General features: G+C 40.3%; 1 protein-coding gene across 1 annotated transcript in view; it reads right to left on the bottom strand.

The window, feature by feature from the left end:
• Positions 1-297: 297 nt before the first annotated feature.
• The window catches only part of TCAIM (T cell activation inhibitor, mitochondrial), a 43,296-nt gene continuing 25,784 nt past the window's right edge, over positions 298-17,809 (bottom strand). Inside the window, exons 8-11 of the mRNA XM_074988331.1 lie at positions 17,007-17,098; positions 9,616-9,848; positions 5,208-5,339; positions 298-1,777 (exon numbers count right to left, since the gene is read on the bottom strand). Coding sequence (XP_074844432.1) covers positions 1,552-1,777; positions 5,208-5,339; positions 9,616-9,848; positions 17,007-17,098 — 683 coding nt within the window. The 3' untranslated portion in view covers positions 298-1,551. The remainder of the gene's footprint in view (positions 1,778-5,207; positions 5,340-9,615; positions 9,849-17,006; positions 17,099-17,809) is intronic.

The raw sequence follows: 17,809 nt of genomic DNA, 5'->3' as shown, positions 1-17,809 counted from the left end.
ACAGCTTGACATAAAAATCAAACCTCTTGCTCCAAAGCAAAGGGTTGCTAGAGCAGTTCAAAGAAGAGCTAAGAAATACTTAACATGGGCTAAACAACATTTTCCCCTTTGCCTCTTTTTCAGAAATGGAGAGTCAGTTCTGCTGATGCTTTCCAAAAAATTCAGCCTGAACTAGACACCACACATGGAAAATTTCAGCCCAAATTGATGAACTATAGCTAAGTTATAAGCAAAAGAAAACGATCTTATTATGGGAGATGGTGGGCAATCTTAATAACTCAAATGAGAAATAATATACATAGTTTATTCATATTTATTGTTTTACAGTATTTTTGCCAGTTTTGAAAGACAAATCTAAGACCAAAAAAACGGTGAACTGTCTGGATCTTTTCAGATGATTTCACAAGATGAACTCAAGCACAGTGTATCCTCCAACGTGAAATACAGTGAAACAGCAGCTTTTCTAATGCAGCTAACGTTTACTCAGAAAATAAGCTCTCAATCCTTATTTCACTAGCTAGTGGCATTTTCAAGTATAAAGTTCAGTATGTCTGATCCTCAGGGCTGATTGCAACCCTAATACTTACATTAATGAGCACTTAGTCCTATGAACAGTCCCACAGACACTGACTTCTACCATCCCTAGACTTCATTAGGAGTAATTATGCAAATCAGTGCTCACCAGTATGAATAAGAGTTTCAGAATCATGCCCATAGTTACAGTGTACTTTAAAAAAATTGATGCATCTTATCTCCAGTAACAAACCATGGTAACAATTATACAGATTGGATATATATTTGCAAAGAGGGTGTCAAATATTTTTAAAGTGTAAGCAGGTACTTCAATGGACAGTTATTGGATTGACATTTAAAATAAACTCCTCAACCAAATGTTCAAAGTACTGTTCTTGTCTGCATAATAAAAACAAGTCAGGATTTTTCTTTCTTTTGTTTCTTATACAATAAGATATCCAGCAATGTGTAACTATACTACTCGTAGCAGAAATTAGTGATATCTGAAGGACCCCAGAATTACTTCGAAAGCTTTTGCTGCCCTTAAAACTACTTTGACTGATTTTTTTTTTACTTTCTGAATCCAGTTAATTACCCACTTTAGATAGTACATGCTGCCTGGCTTTAGAGGAAAAAAAATTCTACATACTTAACAAAATCCATCCGGGATTCTTCATGTATGTAAAACCAAACCAAAATGCTCTTTTGTACCCTTCAAACCCAATTCAAAGTTAAAGTTTACTTTAAATGATCGAAAACACCCTTTCATTACTCCTTGCCTATGATGGGACTTTTTGAGGAGTATGAAAACCGTACTGAATGTATATGCATGAACTGCCAATACTGTATGTAGACTATTTAGCAAGCTGTTTAGAACTGAAGTTCTACCTTCTGAGCAGCAATTAAAATCAAATTCTTAGATCAGTTAGAATACGGATATCAAAATACACATTTAAATAATTTACTCTAAAAGAAAATAATTCACGTTTATAGCCGCTTAGAGAAAACAGACAGTTCCTCTGACTATTAGACAGGCCCTCAGCTCTTCCAGTTCCAAGGGATACAAATGTCTCCATCTTGCAACACTGAGTAAAAGTGTGAAATACAGAGGTGCATGCCTTGCAGGTACGGGAGTGATTCTTCCAGCAGTCGCTTACAACAATCTATCATCTGTGCATGGGAAATACTTGGTTCCTTATACAGGTGTTTCAGAGAAAATTTTTCAGTTGAAGCACTGATTAGCTCTTTTTCCATCACTGTCAACCTAGTACATTTTAAAAAGTTAGAAAGTTAGTGCTAAATATTGAGGACCATATGCAATGATAAAACAGTACTTTGCCCTTTTTTATTTAAAAAAGTCCTTGAAAGACAAATAGGTATACACAGTTTACATTTAGTTACAATTTTTCAAGTGTAAGAATAATGTGATAGTTTTACACATTAAAGAAACAGTGTTTTGCGTACAAATATGCAAACTATGTGCATGCAAATGATTATGCCAACTTACACAGGTAAAAGAGGAGGCCAAATTTTAAAAAGCATTACTAATTTCAAGAGCATTTTGTGATTTAAAAATGAGAAAAATTCATGAGACTTCATGTTCAAGGCATCCTAGAGAGAAAATGTTTTAATAGCGTACAAACGATCAGCTCGGTCAGTGAGAAACTAGACTTGAAAGTATAAAAATAATTTCATCCTGTACCGACATATAAAAGAAATATTCAGTGCTCTGCAATTGGCCTAAAACACTGAATGACATCAAACAAGGGGCTTGTCTACACTTGCCCCTAGCTTCGACAGGGCCATGGTAATCATGGCCATGGAAGATTACTAATTAAGTGCTGCGGTGAATATGCGGCACTTCATTCGGCTAATTTTCCCCCGCGGCAATTTTGAAGCTTCAAACTTCAAAGTGCTGGCATGCGTGTAGCCATGGGCACTTTGAAGTGCCCATGCTACTTCAAAGTCCCTTTATTCCTCAAAATTTTGAGGAGTAAAGGGACTTCGAAGTGCCCATGGCTACACGCATGCTGGCACTTCAAAGTTTGAAGCTTCAAAGTTGCCACAGTGGAGAATTAGCCTAATGAAGTGCTGCGTATTCACTGCAGCACTTCATAAGTAATCTCCCGTCGGCCCAACTAACTTGCCCCCTTTGAAGTTGGGGGCAAGTGTAGACCCAACCAAGGTGTAGTGTAGCCAGCCACCAGCTCTAGGTTAGGTGTTAATAATACAGTTAACTGTTGCAAGAGAAATACAGAATAATTAACTCAGGACTTAGCAGACAAAATGATTTTTCAGTTCTTCTTAAACAAAAAGGAGTAAAAACATACCAATTGACAAATCCAGCTTCCTTAAAGGAAAAACTACATGTACATTTGAGAATTGCAGTTTTAAAAAACTGTCATGTAATAGAAATCTGACAGAGCTGCTACAGAATAATGACAGACAAACTGAATCATTCTAAACTGTGTACTGAAAAAACAACGTTATATATGCCATATAGGATGAAATACAGTTCCTTTATTCAGTACATTCCTAAAGAGAATGCAAAGAAACAACCCACACAATCAAAGAACAGAACCCCTTTCTATTTTTAAAGAAGTTTCACATGTACTGTGCTTAAAATCCAGTTCACTAACTGGATAAATTTACAGATTTTGAATGTGTCTACATTATGGAGACTATACCAATGTTGTTATGTTACCACAGATATGGGGAATGTAATATTTTAAAAAGTCCTCCTTTAAACATCATAAGAGTCAGGGTCTGGGACTGCCACCAAACCGCACACAGCAAGAGTCAGGGTCCCCAGGGCAGCTGCCAATCTGCTTTAAACATTAATATATATTAATGGCAAGATGCCTACTTATCAGTTAATCACTTAATATATTACATCCCTAGCAACTTTGCCAACATGATCTTGTATAGTGCAAGCACAACTTACGCCAAGAGAAGTTATTTTTCCTTCAACACAGGGATACCACCTTCCAAAATGATAATAGCTATACTGACAGGAGTACTTTTCCACTGACACAGAGGCATCTACAATTTGGGTTAGATGACAAGTTATGCTAGTAAGGGGTGTACATACCGATGCTTCATCAAAGTAACTATGCCTATTTAAGTGTAAGGCAGGCCTTTGGGGTGAGGTGGCGGGGGGGGGGGGGGGGGCGTGGAGAGAAATCACACTTTTAGGTCAAAACCAGTTCAGCTGGATTAGTGCAGGCAGCCTCTTGACAAACTGCCTGGAACTCTGTATGAGCATCATGGGCAGCCTCCTGCATTGATCCAGCTGTACGGTTAGGTCCTTAAAGATCAATTTTAATTAGTTTGGTATTCAAAAAATATGGGTTCTCTTTCTTGAAGCATTGATTATACTGCAACCTCCTCAAAAGTGAAAGGACATGAATCCTTATGCTGCACTAGGTGTTTGTGATTTCATTAACACTGACTCTGAATTCAGGTCTTGTCAAATAAGTAAAAAAGGAAACTTTTCAGCTGTTTTGTTTTAAAATATATTTATTTCTAATTTGAGTCCATTATTAAGGATTCAGGACCATACACATTTTTTAAAATCTTTACAATACTTGTGGGTATCTTAAAATAATTCTACATTTAATAAAGAACATTCAATCGTGGAACTCAAGGCGTCTCTACATACTTCAGAAAGATTATTGTAAAATCATCAAGAAAAAATTTCATTATATGGTAGACTCTTTCGTATCCGGCATTCTATTATTCAGAACTCTCAGATAACCAGCATTTTAACCATAAGTAAATTTTAGTTACATTTTCCATAAGTACAGTGTAAAGTAAATACAAATAAATACAGCAAACACAGTATAAGTTTACAGTGTACAATACTAATGTTCTTGGTAAATAAAGTACTCTGCATACATTTGTGTTTGTTTGTTTAATATCTAATCTTGTTTTTCTTTAGTGTTATGCATTGCTAGGTATACCTTTCTATTATCCAGAACAGGGCTTCCCAAACTTTATATAGTTGGAACCTGTTTTTTTTGGTACCTTTTTTGCGGCCCAAAAATATCAACACATATAAAAAAAACCAATGAATGAAAAATGAATAATTCGTCACTGTTTATTATTTATTCACAATAACAATAGCACATAATATTATAAATCTTGATATAAAATACTTAAGTGACTAACTTTTTGTTATTACTTTAGTTACAATTAACAGCAAATTAATAGGATCGTGTGTGATAATTTGCACTTTTTCCAAGGACCAGTACTGGGTTGTAGACCACACTTTGGGAAACACTGATCCAGAATATTTGAATATCTGGCAGCCTCCAGGTCCCGGGCCAGCGGATATGAAAGAGTTTACTGGATATCTTACGAACAACAAACCTTTCATTTTTCAATGAAATGTAGCTATGTAAACTGATAAAGAAATAGTCATATGATCAGCAGATTATAAAAGAGTTTGGTGAGCTAATACCTTATATTGGACCAACTAATGTTGGTGAATCAGACAAGCTTACAAATTTAGTAAAATAGCAAACAGAAAGTGGTGGGAAAGTCTGAGAGCTATTTTTGCAGGGAAAGTTCTCTCTTTTATACACACTCAAAGGTCTCTTATTTTTATAGATTTAAAATAAATTATTCAATAATATAAGAAGCAGAAAAGAAACACTCAAGAGCTGATATACACACTTGCTGAGAATACTTACTCTTCCTTTCTTTTCAGATTCTCTCTTGCTTGCTGTGCTTTGGTAATAATAAACCACTGAAGTGTTGCTGGATCACACACTGTTGGGATGTTAAAATGCCCAAGTTCATGCAAACTTGGAGAATACCTATCACTGTAAAGAAACATGATGGAAGTCAAAATAGATGCAGATTTCCACTTCTTTTACTAAACTATTTGCTAGGGAAACACAGAATGAGGAATTAAGGATAAGAAAATCCAACATAAATTCTAAATAAATTCTTTACCCAAGGTCTGAGGCATGCATACAGACTGTTATTTTAAGTGTTCTAATTTTTTAAAAGCATTTCAGCAGTGTGGATCAACAGAAGCAACTCAAAAGATACAATTCAGTTTCCCACTGCAAACACCACACAAAACTCACTTTTTCAGATAATTTCTCAGAGACTTACACTAAGATTTAGATTTCAGAGGACTCTGTCCATTAGATTAGCAATTTTAAGATATGTTAAAATTTTATGTTTAGCAATCTTGATAGAACCCTTACAAAATAAATCCAACTGCATTTCTTGAATCCTCTGTTCAACCCGTCTAATGATCTTACTAGCACAATATGTGGATGAAAAGCCAACTCTGTAATGAATTCAAGTCAGTGCTCTTTTAGCAAAAACACAATCTTGGACACAAAGTCTAAATGCGTATGCCCTAAGCACAGGCTTTTACTCTTATTGAATGGCAGTGGCTTATTAGATGCACATTCTTATAGCTGCATCTACACTATGCGACAGATTAGAATTTAAGACGGTGCGACACTACCACGTGACTGTCTTCACTGTAAATACCACCAGCTCGATTTAGGGAGCATTAATATGGAGATTACAATATTGTCGGTACCTGACGGGTGTGGCATCAAGCTTGAATTCAAAAGCTTGATTAAAGGCCAGTGTGGAAGCACCACATCTTAAAATTGAATTTGTTAGCCTCCAGAGGTGTTCTGTATGTAACTCACGATGCCCCACAGTGCTCTGCTCTGGCCACTGCTCTCCACGTGTGCAGTTAGGTAACAGGAAGACAGTGAATTTCAAATCAGGACCAGGAAGCCTGTGGCTGTGGGCTCACATTTGTATGAGAGCCTGAGAAATGTCTTTCCTTCTTTGCTATTAATGCTGGGAGCGCATCTACCCATTATAAATATCCCCAGCACGGAGTTCATGGTGCTGTCTCTACACTTCTTATTTTTTTATGCACTGCATTACGTGGCAACAAGACTGTCATGGGGGGAAGTGCTTGCATAAGAGTCTGAGAAACTTCTCAGCCATTTACATTTGTGCAGACCTCCCGCCTGCCCCACAAGTGCCATGCAGCTGGGGTCCTTCCTGCACTCAGCCACATCACATGGGTCACCCCAACCCTATAAAAGACCGTGCCTGCCTTTCAGCTGGCCATGCTGCCAGGCAGCACCATGTCCTGGCTTGTGCACAATTAGGGCTCCAAGGGCAGGAAAGATTTTCAGAGTCTTGCTGCTGCCGGTGGGGAGAATCCCTCGGCAGCTAAGATATTCAGAGGGGATTAGTTCAACATTTCAACTGGCTCTGCAGCCACAGACCACAGCTCCACCCCTGCCCAGCCAAAAACAGTTTCAGGGGCTTGCTGTCCACTGGAGACACCTGGTGCTTTGATATTTCGGTTATAAAATCTTTTTCCTAATATCTCCTATCTTTCTTCGTGCTTTGGCCTCCCCCCCCGCCCAAGCCTCCCAGAAACACAGGGTGGAGGGCCAGTTGAGATTCCTATTTCCTTTATAAGTTCAGTGTATGAGATTTCATTACCATCCCCTGTGTTGGTAATGTTTGTGTAGTGAAGGGGAAAGACAAAGATCTTTTTTCCTAGATTTTTCTATCCTCTTCCTTCTAACTTTGCTCCCATTCAGGCAGGAAAGAGTGGGTGGAGGGCCAGTTGAGAATACAGTCTGTCCCTGTGTTATTTTCAGGAATCTGATGCAATCAGGGGAACGGGGACAGTCAGTGGATGACCAGTGGAGAAGAGAATAGCCAGTGCACAGAAGCCTTATAGTGCACTGGAAAGCCAAAAATCTTCCCCTTAGCAACAATTTTTCCAAAAACTTTACTATAATTTCTTCCTTCAAGCTTTTCAGGGTCCCTGTGTTATTTTCAGGGATTGGATGCAATCACAGGAGATGGTGGGGCGGGGCGGGACAGGGCGGGGGTACTCAGAGGGTGGCCAGTTGAGAATTCAATTACAGAAGAAAGATTTCTTTACCTTTTTTGCCATCTCTGTGGATTTCCTACTTTTCCTTCCTTCTGCCGGGAAAAATGGATGTTTGCTTAGCACAGGAGGGGAATGAGGAAAATGCAATGTGGGAAGATGTCGTCAAAGATCAGTGAGCACATGCAGAATACTACAGGGATGAGGGAACTGTGGGATAGGTTCCCACAATGCACTACTGTGACAACTGATGTTTGCCAGTTAAGTGTGGCAGCAACAAGACAACTTTTTGAGGAGCACAGTCAAAATCAAATTTATAAATTCCAGAGTTAGAATCAATATTAATAAATTCAACTTTATCTCGTAGTGTAGACACAGCTTGTGTAACTGCTGTTATGCTTGATAGACTGAACAATCCATTCATTGCCATATACCATGCAGATGAGTTTGGAAAGACAAAAATGTTGTTCTCTCTGGATGTGCATGATTTGTTTCTAGCTAACCACTCAACTGAAGAGAGTAAGTCTGGCACAGAGTTAGAAACAGACGATAATGATTCTATAACTACAGACAGGATTGATAGTGCCCAGAATGTTTTGGCTATGTCTACACTAGAGCACAAAGTTGATTGTAAGACACTTAAATCAATTTTACAGTGTGACTGTTTTCACTGCAAATACCATGAGGTCAATTTTAAGGGGTGCTAAGGCTGACTTTTTTCCCCCCACTCCTCTGATGCAGTATAATGGCAAGTTTGAATTTATAAGGTCGAATTAGTGCTAGTGTGGAAACAGCGTTACTTTATCGGCCTCGAGAGGTATCCCAAAATGCCCCAAATGTGTCTGTTCCGGCTGCTCTCCAGGTGTGCAGGAAGTAGGTAACAAGAAGTCTGGCAATTTGAATTCATTTTCTTTCTGACCAGCATGGCAATCACATCAAGCCATGATTTTACAATATGGCAAAAGAACCCCAACATGGAGCCATGAGAAGACCCAGGTTCTCATTTCTGTGTGGGTGGATGAACCTGTGCTGAGTAAACAACAGGGACATTCAGCAGTGCTGGGTGAAAAAATCAAGTCCCTGCTCACCCAGCTGTGCTGATCATGTCTGCAGACAGCAGCATGCCCTGTGCTGCATGGGGATTCAGTACTAGAGAGGGCTTTTTCCCTGTACAGGATTTAGCAGGAAAAGCAGTGTGTAACCACAGTATCAGCTGACTCTTTCTCCCTTTTGTGGGCCCACATATCCTCCTCACGGTTGTTAATTACTCCATACCCTTTATGGAGTGCCGCAGAGTATAATCTGTAATACTGACATAGTGTGCTTCCCACATGAAAGTAACAAAATCATAGTTTGTGGGATGAAGTCTTCTTCCCTGCGGGAAACTTGTTTTCTCAGCTTCACATTTTACAGGGGCTAGTCCCTGCCAGGCACCACCAAGAGGCTAGCACATTTTATGGGGACAGCCCCTGCAAGGTGCCATGCGCATGGGAGGCTAGTCCTCTCCCCCACATCACGAGGCTATCCCTTGCACCACACCACATGACAGCTGGACAGCGTGGACCGTGCTGCCTGTTTCCATAACGTGGACAACTCAAACACTCTCTGTCATCAGGGAAAGACACTTCTGAAAAATGCCTGTTCGTTCTCAATGGCGGCGGGGTGGGTTGGGGGAGGGAATAAGGGCAATGCAGTCTGGGAAGATGACATCAAACACTACAACGACTTGCAGGTAATTTTTTCCCATAATGCACTGGCAAAAAACCCAGAATGCAATGAGGCTGAAGGGACTGTGAGATAGGTGCCCACAATGCAATGCTGCAACAGTTGAACTTTGGTGATTTTGTGGGGACGCAGTAAGTGGACTTAGTGAGTAGTTGAGGACACTCATCTTTGACTTTATAAAACGTAGTGTTAAAGTCAAATTTAATAAATTCGACTTTACTTCGTAGTGTAGATGTAGCCATAGTTTGTGCATACTGTTCACAGACTCTGCAGTCTTAATTAACTTGATTCAGGGAGTTAACATTTCCTTAAGCAACATTAAACAATGTAAAATCTATTACAACAAGGGATGTAATAATGCCAAAGGAAGAATACGGTAACAAATCAGATTTTAAGTATTGTTTTGAGTAATGTTAAAATCAACACAGTGTAAAATGATCAAAAAGATTTATAAAAGCAGCTATCCTGCAGACACTTACCTTTCTAAGATCATCTGCAAGCCACGCAAACTACGAGGGTGAAAAGATAGTCTACTGTTAAGCAATCTATTATAGAAAGAATCAAGAGTGACGTAATACTCTTCAAGAGTTGACAGTGGTTGCAGCTCTTCAACGTATGTTATTTGTATGCCTCCTAAAAGATGACTTATACTGTCCTCCAAAAGCAGCACTTTCTTTTGAAGTTTGTAATAGCTAGGCAATCTCTCAAAAACCTGCATATACAAAAATACATTTCCTCAGTTAAACACATCATAATTAATAAGCACTTATTTTCTCTGAGAAATTTTTAACAACTGAAGATCCCTAAAGAAAAGGAAGTATGTAACAGTTCAACCAGGGAATTTAAATGTTACAACCAAAAGACTTATGCACTGTGAAAACAAACATGATAGGCAGTGTTGGATGAACAGAAGACAGTGTTGTTTGAGGAGCGGGGGAAGAGGAAGGGTAACATGGAATCTCGACAAGGATTTATGCTTTTTTATTAGATCTTATAAAATAGCATTGATGAGTAGTTACTGACAGGAGGGCTCATGCACAACTGCTAAAAGATTACATAGTATTCTTTCATTGCATTTCTAGCTCATGTGCAAGGTCCACAGTTAGGGCTCTACTAAATATAGAATCATGAAAAACACGTCACAGACGGAAATCTGGTCTCCCACCATGAAATCGAGCCTTTGTTCATTTTTACTCTATATTATACAGAGTTCATGGGGGAGACAACAGTTTCTTCAAACTGGGGGTTCTGACCTAAAAGGATTTGCAGGGGGTACATAAGAACATAAGAACATAAGAACATAAGAACATAAGAATGGCCATACTGGGTCAGACCAAAGGTCCATCAAGCCCAGCATCCCATCTGCCGACGGTGGCCAATGCCAGGCGCCCCAGAGAAGGAGAACAGAAGACAAGTGATTTATCTCCTGCCATCCATCTCCTGCCCTTGTTATGAAGGCTAGGGCACCATACTTTATCCCTGGCTAATAGCCATTTATGGACCTGACCTGCAAAAATTTATCAAGCTCTTTTTTAAACCCTAATAGAGTCCTGGCCTTCACAGCCGCCTCGGGCAAGGAGTTCCACAGGTTGACTGTGCGCTGTGTGAAGAAAAATTTCCTTTTATTAGTTTTGAACCCACTACCCATCAATTTCATTTGGTGTCCCCTAGTTCTTGTATTATGGGAAAAGGTAAATAATTTTTCTATATTCACTTTCTCCACACCATTCATGATTTTATATACCTCTATCATATCGCCCCTCAATCGCCTCTTTTCCAAACTGAAAAGTCCCAGTCTCTCTAGCCTCTCCCCATATGGGACCCTTTCCAAGCCCCTAATCATCTTAGTCGCCCTTTTCTGAACCTTTTCTAATGCCAATATATCTTTTTTGAGGTGAGGAGACCACATCTGCACGCAGTACTCGAGATGTGGGCGTACCATAGTTTTATATAGGGGAAGTATGATATCTTTTGTCTTATTATCGATCCCTTTTTTAATAATTCCTAACATCCTATTTGCCTTACTAACTGCCGCTGCACACTGCGTGGATGTCTTCAGAGAACTATCCACTATAACTCCAAGATCCCTTTCCTGATCTGTCGTAGCTAAATTTGACCCCATCATGTAGTACGTGTAATTTGGGTTATTTTTTCCAACATGCATTACCTTACACTTACCCACATTAAATTTCATTTGCCATTTTGCTGCCCAATCACTCAGTTTGCTGAGATCTTTTTGTAGTTCTTCACAATCCCTTTTGGTTTTGACTGTCCTGAACAACTTGGTGTCATCTGCAAACTTTGCCACCTCACTGCTTACCTCATTTTCCAGATCATTGATGAACAAGTTGAACAGGATCGGTCCCAGGACTGAGCCCTGGGGAACACCACTAGTTACCCCCCTCCATTGTGAAAATTTACCATTTATTCCCACCCTTTGTTTTCTGTCTTTTAACCAATTCCCGATCCATGAAAGGACCTTTCCTCCTATCCCATGACCACCTAATTTACATAAAAGCCTTTGGTGTGGGACCGTGTCAAAGGCTTTCTGGAAGTCTAGGTATATTATGTCCACTGGGTGCCCCTTGTCCGCATGTTTATTAACCCCTTCAAAGAATTCTAATAGATTAGACAGACACGACTTCCCTCTGCAGAAACCATGCTGACTTTTGCCCAACAATTCGTGCTCTTCTATGTGCCTTGCAATTTTACTCTTTACTAGTGTTTCTACTAATTTGCCTGGTACTGATGTTAAACTTATCGGTCTATAATTGCCAGGATCTCCTCTAGAGCCTTTTTTAAATATTGGTGTTATATTGGCCGTCTTCCAGTCATTTGGTACCAAAGTGGATTTAAAGGATAGGTTACAAACCACTGTTAATAACTCCGCAATTTCACATTTGAGTTCTTTCAGAACCCTTGGGTGAATGCCATCTGGTCCTGGAGACTTGTTACTATTCAGCTTATCAATTAATTCCAAAACCTCCTCTAATGTCACTTCAATCTGAGTGAGTTCCTCAGATTTGTCGCCTAAAAAGGCTGGCTCAGATTTAGGAACCTCTGTAACATCTTCAGCCGTGAAGACTGAAGCAAAGAAATCATTTAATCGCTCCGCAATGGCACTGTCTTCCTTGATCGCTCCTTTTATATCTTTATCATCCAAGGGCCCCACTGCTTTTTTAGCAGGCTTCCTGCTTCTAATGTATTTAAAAAACATTTTACTATTGTTTTTTGAATTTTTGGCTAGCTGTTCCTCAAACTCTTTTTTGGCTTTTCTTACTACATTATGACAGTTAATTTGGGAGTGTTTATGTTCCTTTCTATTTTCCTCACTAGGATTTGACTTCCACTTTTTAAAAGCTGCCCTTTTCTCTCTCACTGCCTTTTTAACATGGCTGTTTAGCCATGGTGGTTCTTTGTTAGGTCTCTTACTGTGTTTTTTTATTTGGGGTATACATTTAAGTTGGGCCTCTAGTATGGTGTCTTTAAACAGTTTCCATGCAGCTTCCAGGGATTTTAGTTTAATTACTCTACCTTTTAGTTTCTGTTTAACTAGCTTCCTCATTTTAGTGTAATTCCCCTTTTTGAAATTAAATGCCAGAGTGTTTGACCGCTGCGGTGTTCTTCCTAACACAGGAATATTAAAAGTTATTATATTGTGGTCACTATTTCCAAGCGGTCCAGTAACAGTTACCTCTTGGACCAGATCCTGCGTTCCAGTCAAGACTAGATCGAGAATCGACTCTCCCCTTGTGGGTTCCTGTACTAGCTGCTCCAAGAAGCAGTCATTTAAGGCATCAAGAAATTTAATCTCTGAATCCCGTCCTGAGGTGACATGCACCCAATCAATATGGGGATAATTGAAATCTCCTATTATTACTGTGTTTTTTATTTTGATAGCCTCTCTAATCTCCCTCATCATTTCAGCATCACTATCACTGTCCTGGTTAGGTGGTCGGTAATATATTCCTAATGCCATATTCATATTAGAGGAATGAATTGTTATCCATAATGATTCTATGGAACATTTTGATTCCTTTAGGATTTTTACTTCATTTGATTCTATATTATCCTTCACATATAGTACCACTCCGCCACCCGCACGACCTGTTCTGTCTTTCCGATATAATTTATATCCCGGTATGATAGTGTCCCACTGATTGTCCTCATTCCACCATGTTTCTGAGATGCCTATTATGTCAACTTCCTCCTTTGATATGAGGTACTCCAGTTCACCCATCTTATTAGACAGACTCCTAGCATTAGTGTAAAAGCATGTTAGAAAACTACCACTATTTATATGTCCGCCTTTCACAGACGTGGTGGATTTTTTTATGCACGATTTTTTCACATCTGATCTTGCCCATATATTATTTCCCACGTTCCCTATCTGACTAACTTCTAGGGAATCCCTGTCTATGGAGCCTCGTGTAAGAGAAGTCTCCGTCCGATCCAGGTGCTCCCCCGCACCAATCGGCTTTCCCCCACCTCTTAGTTTAAAAACTGCTCTATGTCCTTTTTAATGTTTAATGCCAGCAGTCTGGATCCACCTTGATTTAGGTGGAGCCCATCCTTCCTGTATAGGCTCCCCCTACCCCAAAAGTGTCCCCAGTTCCTAATAAATCTAAACCCCTCTTCCCTACACCATCGTCTCATCCACGCATTGAGACTCTGAAGTTCTGCCTGTCTATCTGGCCCTGCGCGTGGAACTGGAAGCATTTCAGAGAATGCCACCAAAGATGTTCTGGATTTCAGTCTCCTTCCTAGTAACCTAAATTTGGCCTCCAGAACATCTCTTCTACCCTTCCCTATGTCATTGGTACCAACATGTACCACGACGACCGGCTCCTCCCCAGCACTGCCCATAAGTCTGTCTAGATGCCTCGAGAGATCCGCAACCTTCGCACCAGGCAGGCAAGTCACCATACGGTTCTCCCGGTCATCACAAACCCAACTATCTATATTTCTAATGATGGAATCCCCCACTACTAAAACCTGCTTCTTCCTAACAGCTGGCGCTCCCTCCCCCGGAGAAGTATCCTCGGCACGAGAGGATACAACATCACCCTCTGGAAGGAGGGTCCCAACTACGGGATGGTTTCCCTCTGCTCCCCTTGACTGCTCTCCTTCCCTGAGCCTTTCATCCTCCGTAACAGCCTCAGGACTGTCAGATTGGAGGTGGGACAGCCCTACTATGTCCCGGAAAGTCTCATCCACAAACACCTCTGCCTTCCTTAGCTCCTCCAGTTCAGCCACCCTGGCCTCCAAAGCACGCACTCGGTCTCTGAGGGCCAGGAGCTCCTTGCATCGAGCGCACACATACGCCACCCGCCCACAGGGTAGGTAGTCATACATACTGCACTCGACACAATAAACAGGATAGCCCCCACTCTGCTGCTGGGCTTCTGCCTCCATTTCCTACTCTAGTTATATACGAGGGTTAATTAAATGTTTCAGATAGAGGTTGTTATAAAGGATTTAGTTTAAGGGCAACAGAAGTAAGTCACTGGCTCCCTCCAAGCTCCCCCTCTAAACTCCCCTCTCCAAACTCCCTCCTGTTAGCACGCACCCTGTTTGCCAGCACCCGGTCGCAAAGCTCCCTGGTCGCTTACTAGCAGGGTTTAAGTGCTCAGCCTCCCTGATAGCTCCTCCCTCTGCCTACAGCTCAGCCAATCAGCACACGGTGTTTCAATTCAAACCTAATCAGCTTCCAACTGCCTGCCTGCCTGCCTGCCTGAGCACACGGCCTTTCAAACAAACAAACACACACTCAGCTCAGCACTCCAAACAAACAAACTCCAAACTCCAAACAAACACACAAGCCCAAAACCTCCAAATATAAGCAGCCACTTACCCCAAGGTGCTTTAGTTTGCTCCTTCCTTCTCCTCCTCCAGGAGAGCCTCTCCAAACTCCCTCCTGTTAGCACGCACCCTGTTTGCCAGCACCCGGTCGCAAAGCCTCCAGGGGGTAGGGTTTGCAAGATTAATTTGAGGTGGACCATATGGTATTGCCTTCTTTTCTTCTGTGCTGCCTTCAGAGCTGAGGGGCACCTGATGGCTGGGCACCCAGCTCTGAAGGCAGTGCCCCACCACCAGCAGCACAGAGGAGTGGCAGTACCATACCATGTTCAGGGTCATCCCTAGAATGGTGCAGGGCCTGGGACTAATTAGCCCATATGGGCCCCCCCTTAACATATTCATAAAGGTAAAATCTGGTTACAGTGAACTTCAAGGTCAGCTGCCGTTAAATATTGATAGAAAGATGACTGCGTCTGGAGACTGAGCACTAGAAGCGCTACAGGCGTCAGAACACCCTGTTGCAGTGTGATTGGAAAGATTTCTCTCTTCCTTATATGCAAAAAGGTCTAAATTACTAGCGTGACTGAATAGGGAACAGTTTCAAAAGAAAAAACAGTGACAAACAATTAGTGGTAAAGTTAAAGTATAACCTTGCCTTCATGCAGATTTGTCTCGGGCCCAGTTTTAAATAAAGATATGTTTTTATACCAGTTCAGTTAAACCAGTGCAAGACTGTGTGTACTTACTCTTGTTTTCGTTTAAGATTGTTTTAATCCTATGAAAAAAAATAAATTCAGCTGATGAAGTTTGGCTGTGAACAAGACCTTCCAAACAGCAAATACTCATCATATAAGAACGAAAGCAGATCTTGCCAGCAGTGGTTACAACTCAAAATGGACAGTTAATTTAGCACTACTAATCAATATTGCATAAATTTTCATCATGAAGAAGTCAAAGTGAAGGCTGCAACTTCAATGATACTTTGCAGCAGGAGGTCCAAACTCATTGTACAAGTAATGCAGTTGTTGCCTTTGAATATGATAACATAAGAACGGCCATACTGGGTCAGACCAAAGGTCCATCCAGCCCAGTATCCTGTGTGCCGACAGTGGCCAGTGCCAGGTGCTCCAGAGGAGGTGAACCGAAGACAATGATCAAGCGATCTGTCTCCTGCCATCTGTCTCCAGCCTTTGACTAAAGGCTAGGGGTACCATGCATAACAAACCAGGCGATTTTTCAAAGTTATTTAAACTTCGCAATGTACAGTTCAATTAGATAAATTACAGACATTCAGAGGAAGAATCATCACTCTTCATACCAAAGAATTTAATTCAGTATTGTCAACTATTAGTTGGCATAAATAGCATTTGTTCATCTGAGAAGTCACTCCTTTTAAAGGACATACCTAAAAGGAGTTAAATGTGGGTAAAAGGAAAAAAAAAATTCAAATTTTTGTGACAAATATTTTCAGACATTTAGTTTATATATCATAGTTTGTTACAGCCTGTTTGCAACAATAAAAATTGAAATGTCTACAAAGGTGCGTAAGTAAAGGAGACACAAAAAGCAATTCTTTCACACTAAGATGGTTACTTAATTAAGAAGATGAAGAGTTAGGTACAGAAAGTGTAATTTAGTAGATGTTGCAAAATAAAGTTTGTGATCAACAGAGCTACCCGTGAAACGAATAGCAAACCTCCCTCTAAGTTCCCAATGGTAGTGTTTTTTTTCGGTTAGTTGAGATTTTAGGGATGAAGAATGTGTCGCATTCTAAGGTTTGAAAAAGCCAAATTTTGTTCACCCTTGCCTTCAGACAAGGTGTTGATTTACTAGCAGAAGTGACAATACAACCCCAAACATAAAGATTAAGCTTATCTATTGCAAAGGATTTGGCTTGATATGCAAGTATCAAGTTATGCTAGAGCAACTACATGCATTGCATTAAGTTATTTACCAGTCACCTTTAGCAATTAATCTTTTGGTTATAACCTTTTAAAATGTCACTTAAACAAAGCACCATTAACTAAATTAAGAAAAAATATTAACTACCCTTTATCTGAAATTTTCTTACTTTGATCCAGTGGTGGTGAACATCCATTGTTCCTAGCATGACATGGCCTGTTGCACTCATACCTGAACAGTCCGTGAATACTACTGTGTGTCCTAATAATGAAACAAAGTTTGGAGTCACTTTCTTCAACAATGTAAGCCTTAATCATATTATTGCATTTCTCCAACAGTAAAACTTCACAGAACGATAAAAATGAGAAGCCTTTGTTGCTCACATCCACTGAAGACTCATTCTAAAAGCTTAAATTCAATGATTTTTCTACAAATTTGACCTAGTATTTTCCTTCCCACCCCCATGTAGTTTTATTACTCATAGTCTAATCTTACAGGACTTGGACAAGTATCATCATTCGGACAATACCATATTTAAACACTCTGTAGACCAGTGTATGCACTCAAGAAGCAGTCATTAGTTTGCTATTAATTGTATTAAGCCAAAAATGTAAGTTGTTGTCCAGAACACCACTGTAACATTTCCCAGGGGACACCCAACATTATCAGGCATCTCTCCACCACAGTGGTTCCTAAACTTTTTGGCATCATGCCCCCCTTTTTGATTTTTGAGAAACCCTCATGCCCCCCACCTCTTCTTTACCATCATCCAACCCCCTTTTAACAAAAAAATCAATTGGTAATTTAAAATAAACACAAAAACTTGATATAAAAATATTATTTAAAATGAAAAATAAGCACAAATAGTTTTTCTTGGCGCCTTGTGGGCAACTGGTGTAGCCCCAGCTGACCAGCTGCCTGAGCCCCATGCCAGCCACCAGAGCTGCCCGTGCCAGCTGCCTGCCCAAGCCC

This window comes from Carettochelys insculpta, chromosome 2, assembly GCF_033958435.1.
Source record: "Carettochelys insculpta isolate YL-2023 chromosome 2, ASM3395843v1, whole genome shotgun sequence".
NCBI classification, from domain to species: domain Eukaryota; kingdom Metazoa; phylum Chordata; order Testudines; family Carettochelyidae; genus Carettochelys; species Carettochelys insculpta.
Note: the sequence above shows the minus strand (reverse complement) of the source record. Positions and strands in the feature narration are given on the sequence as shown.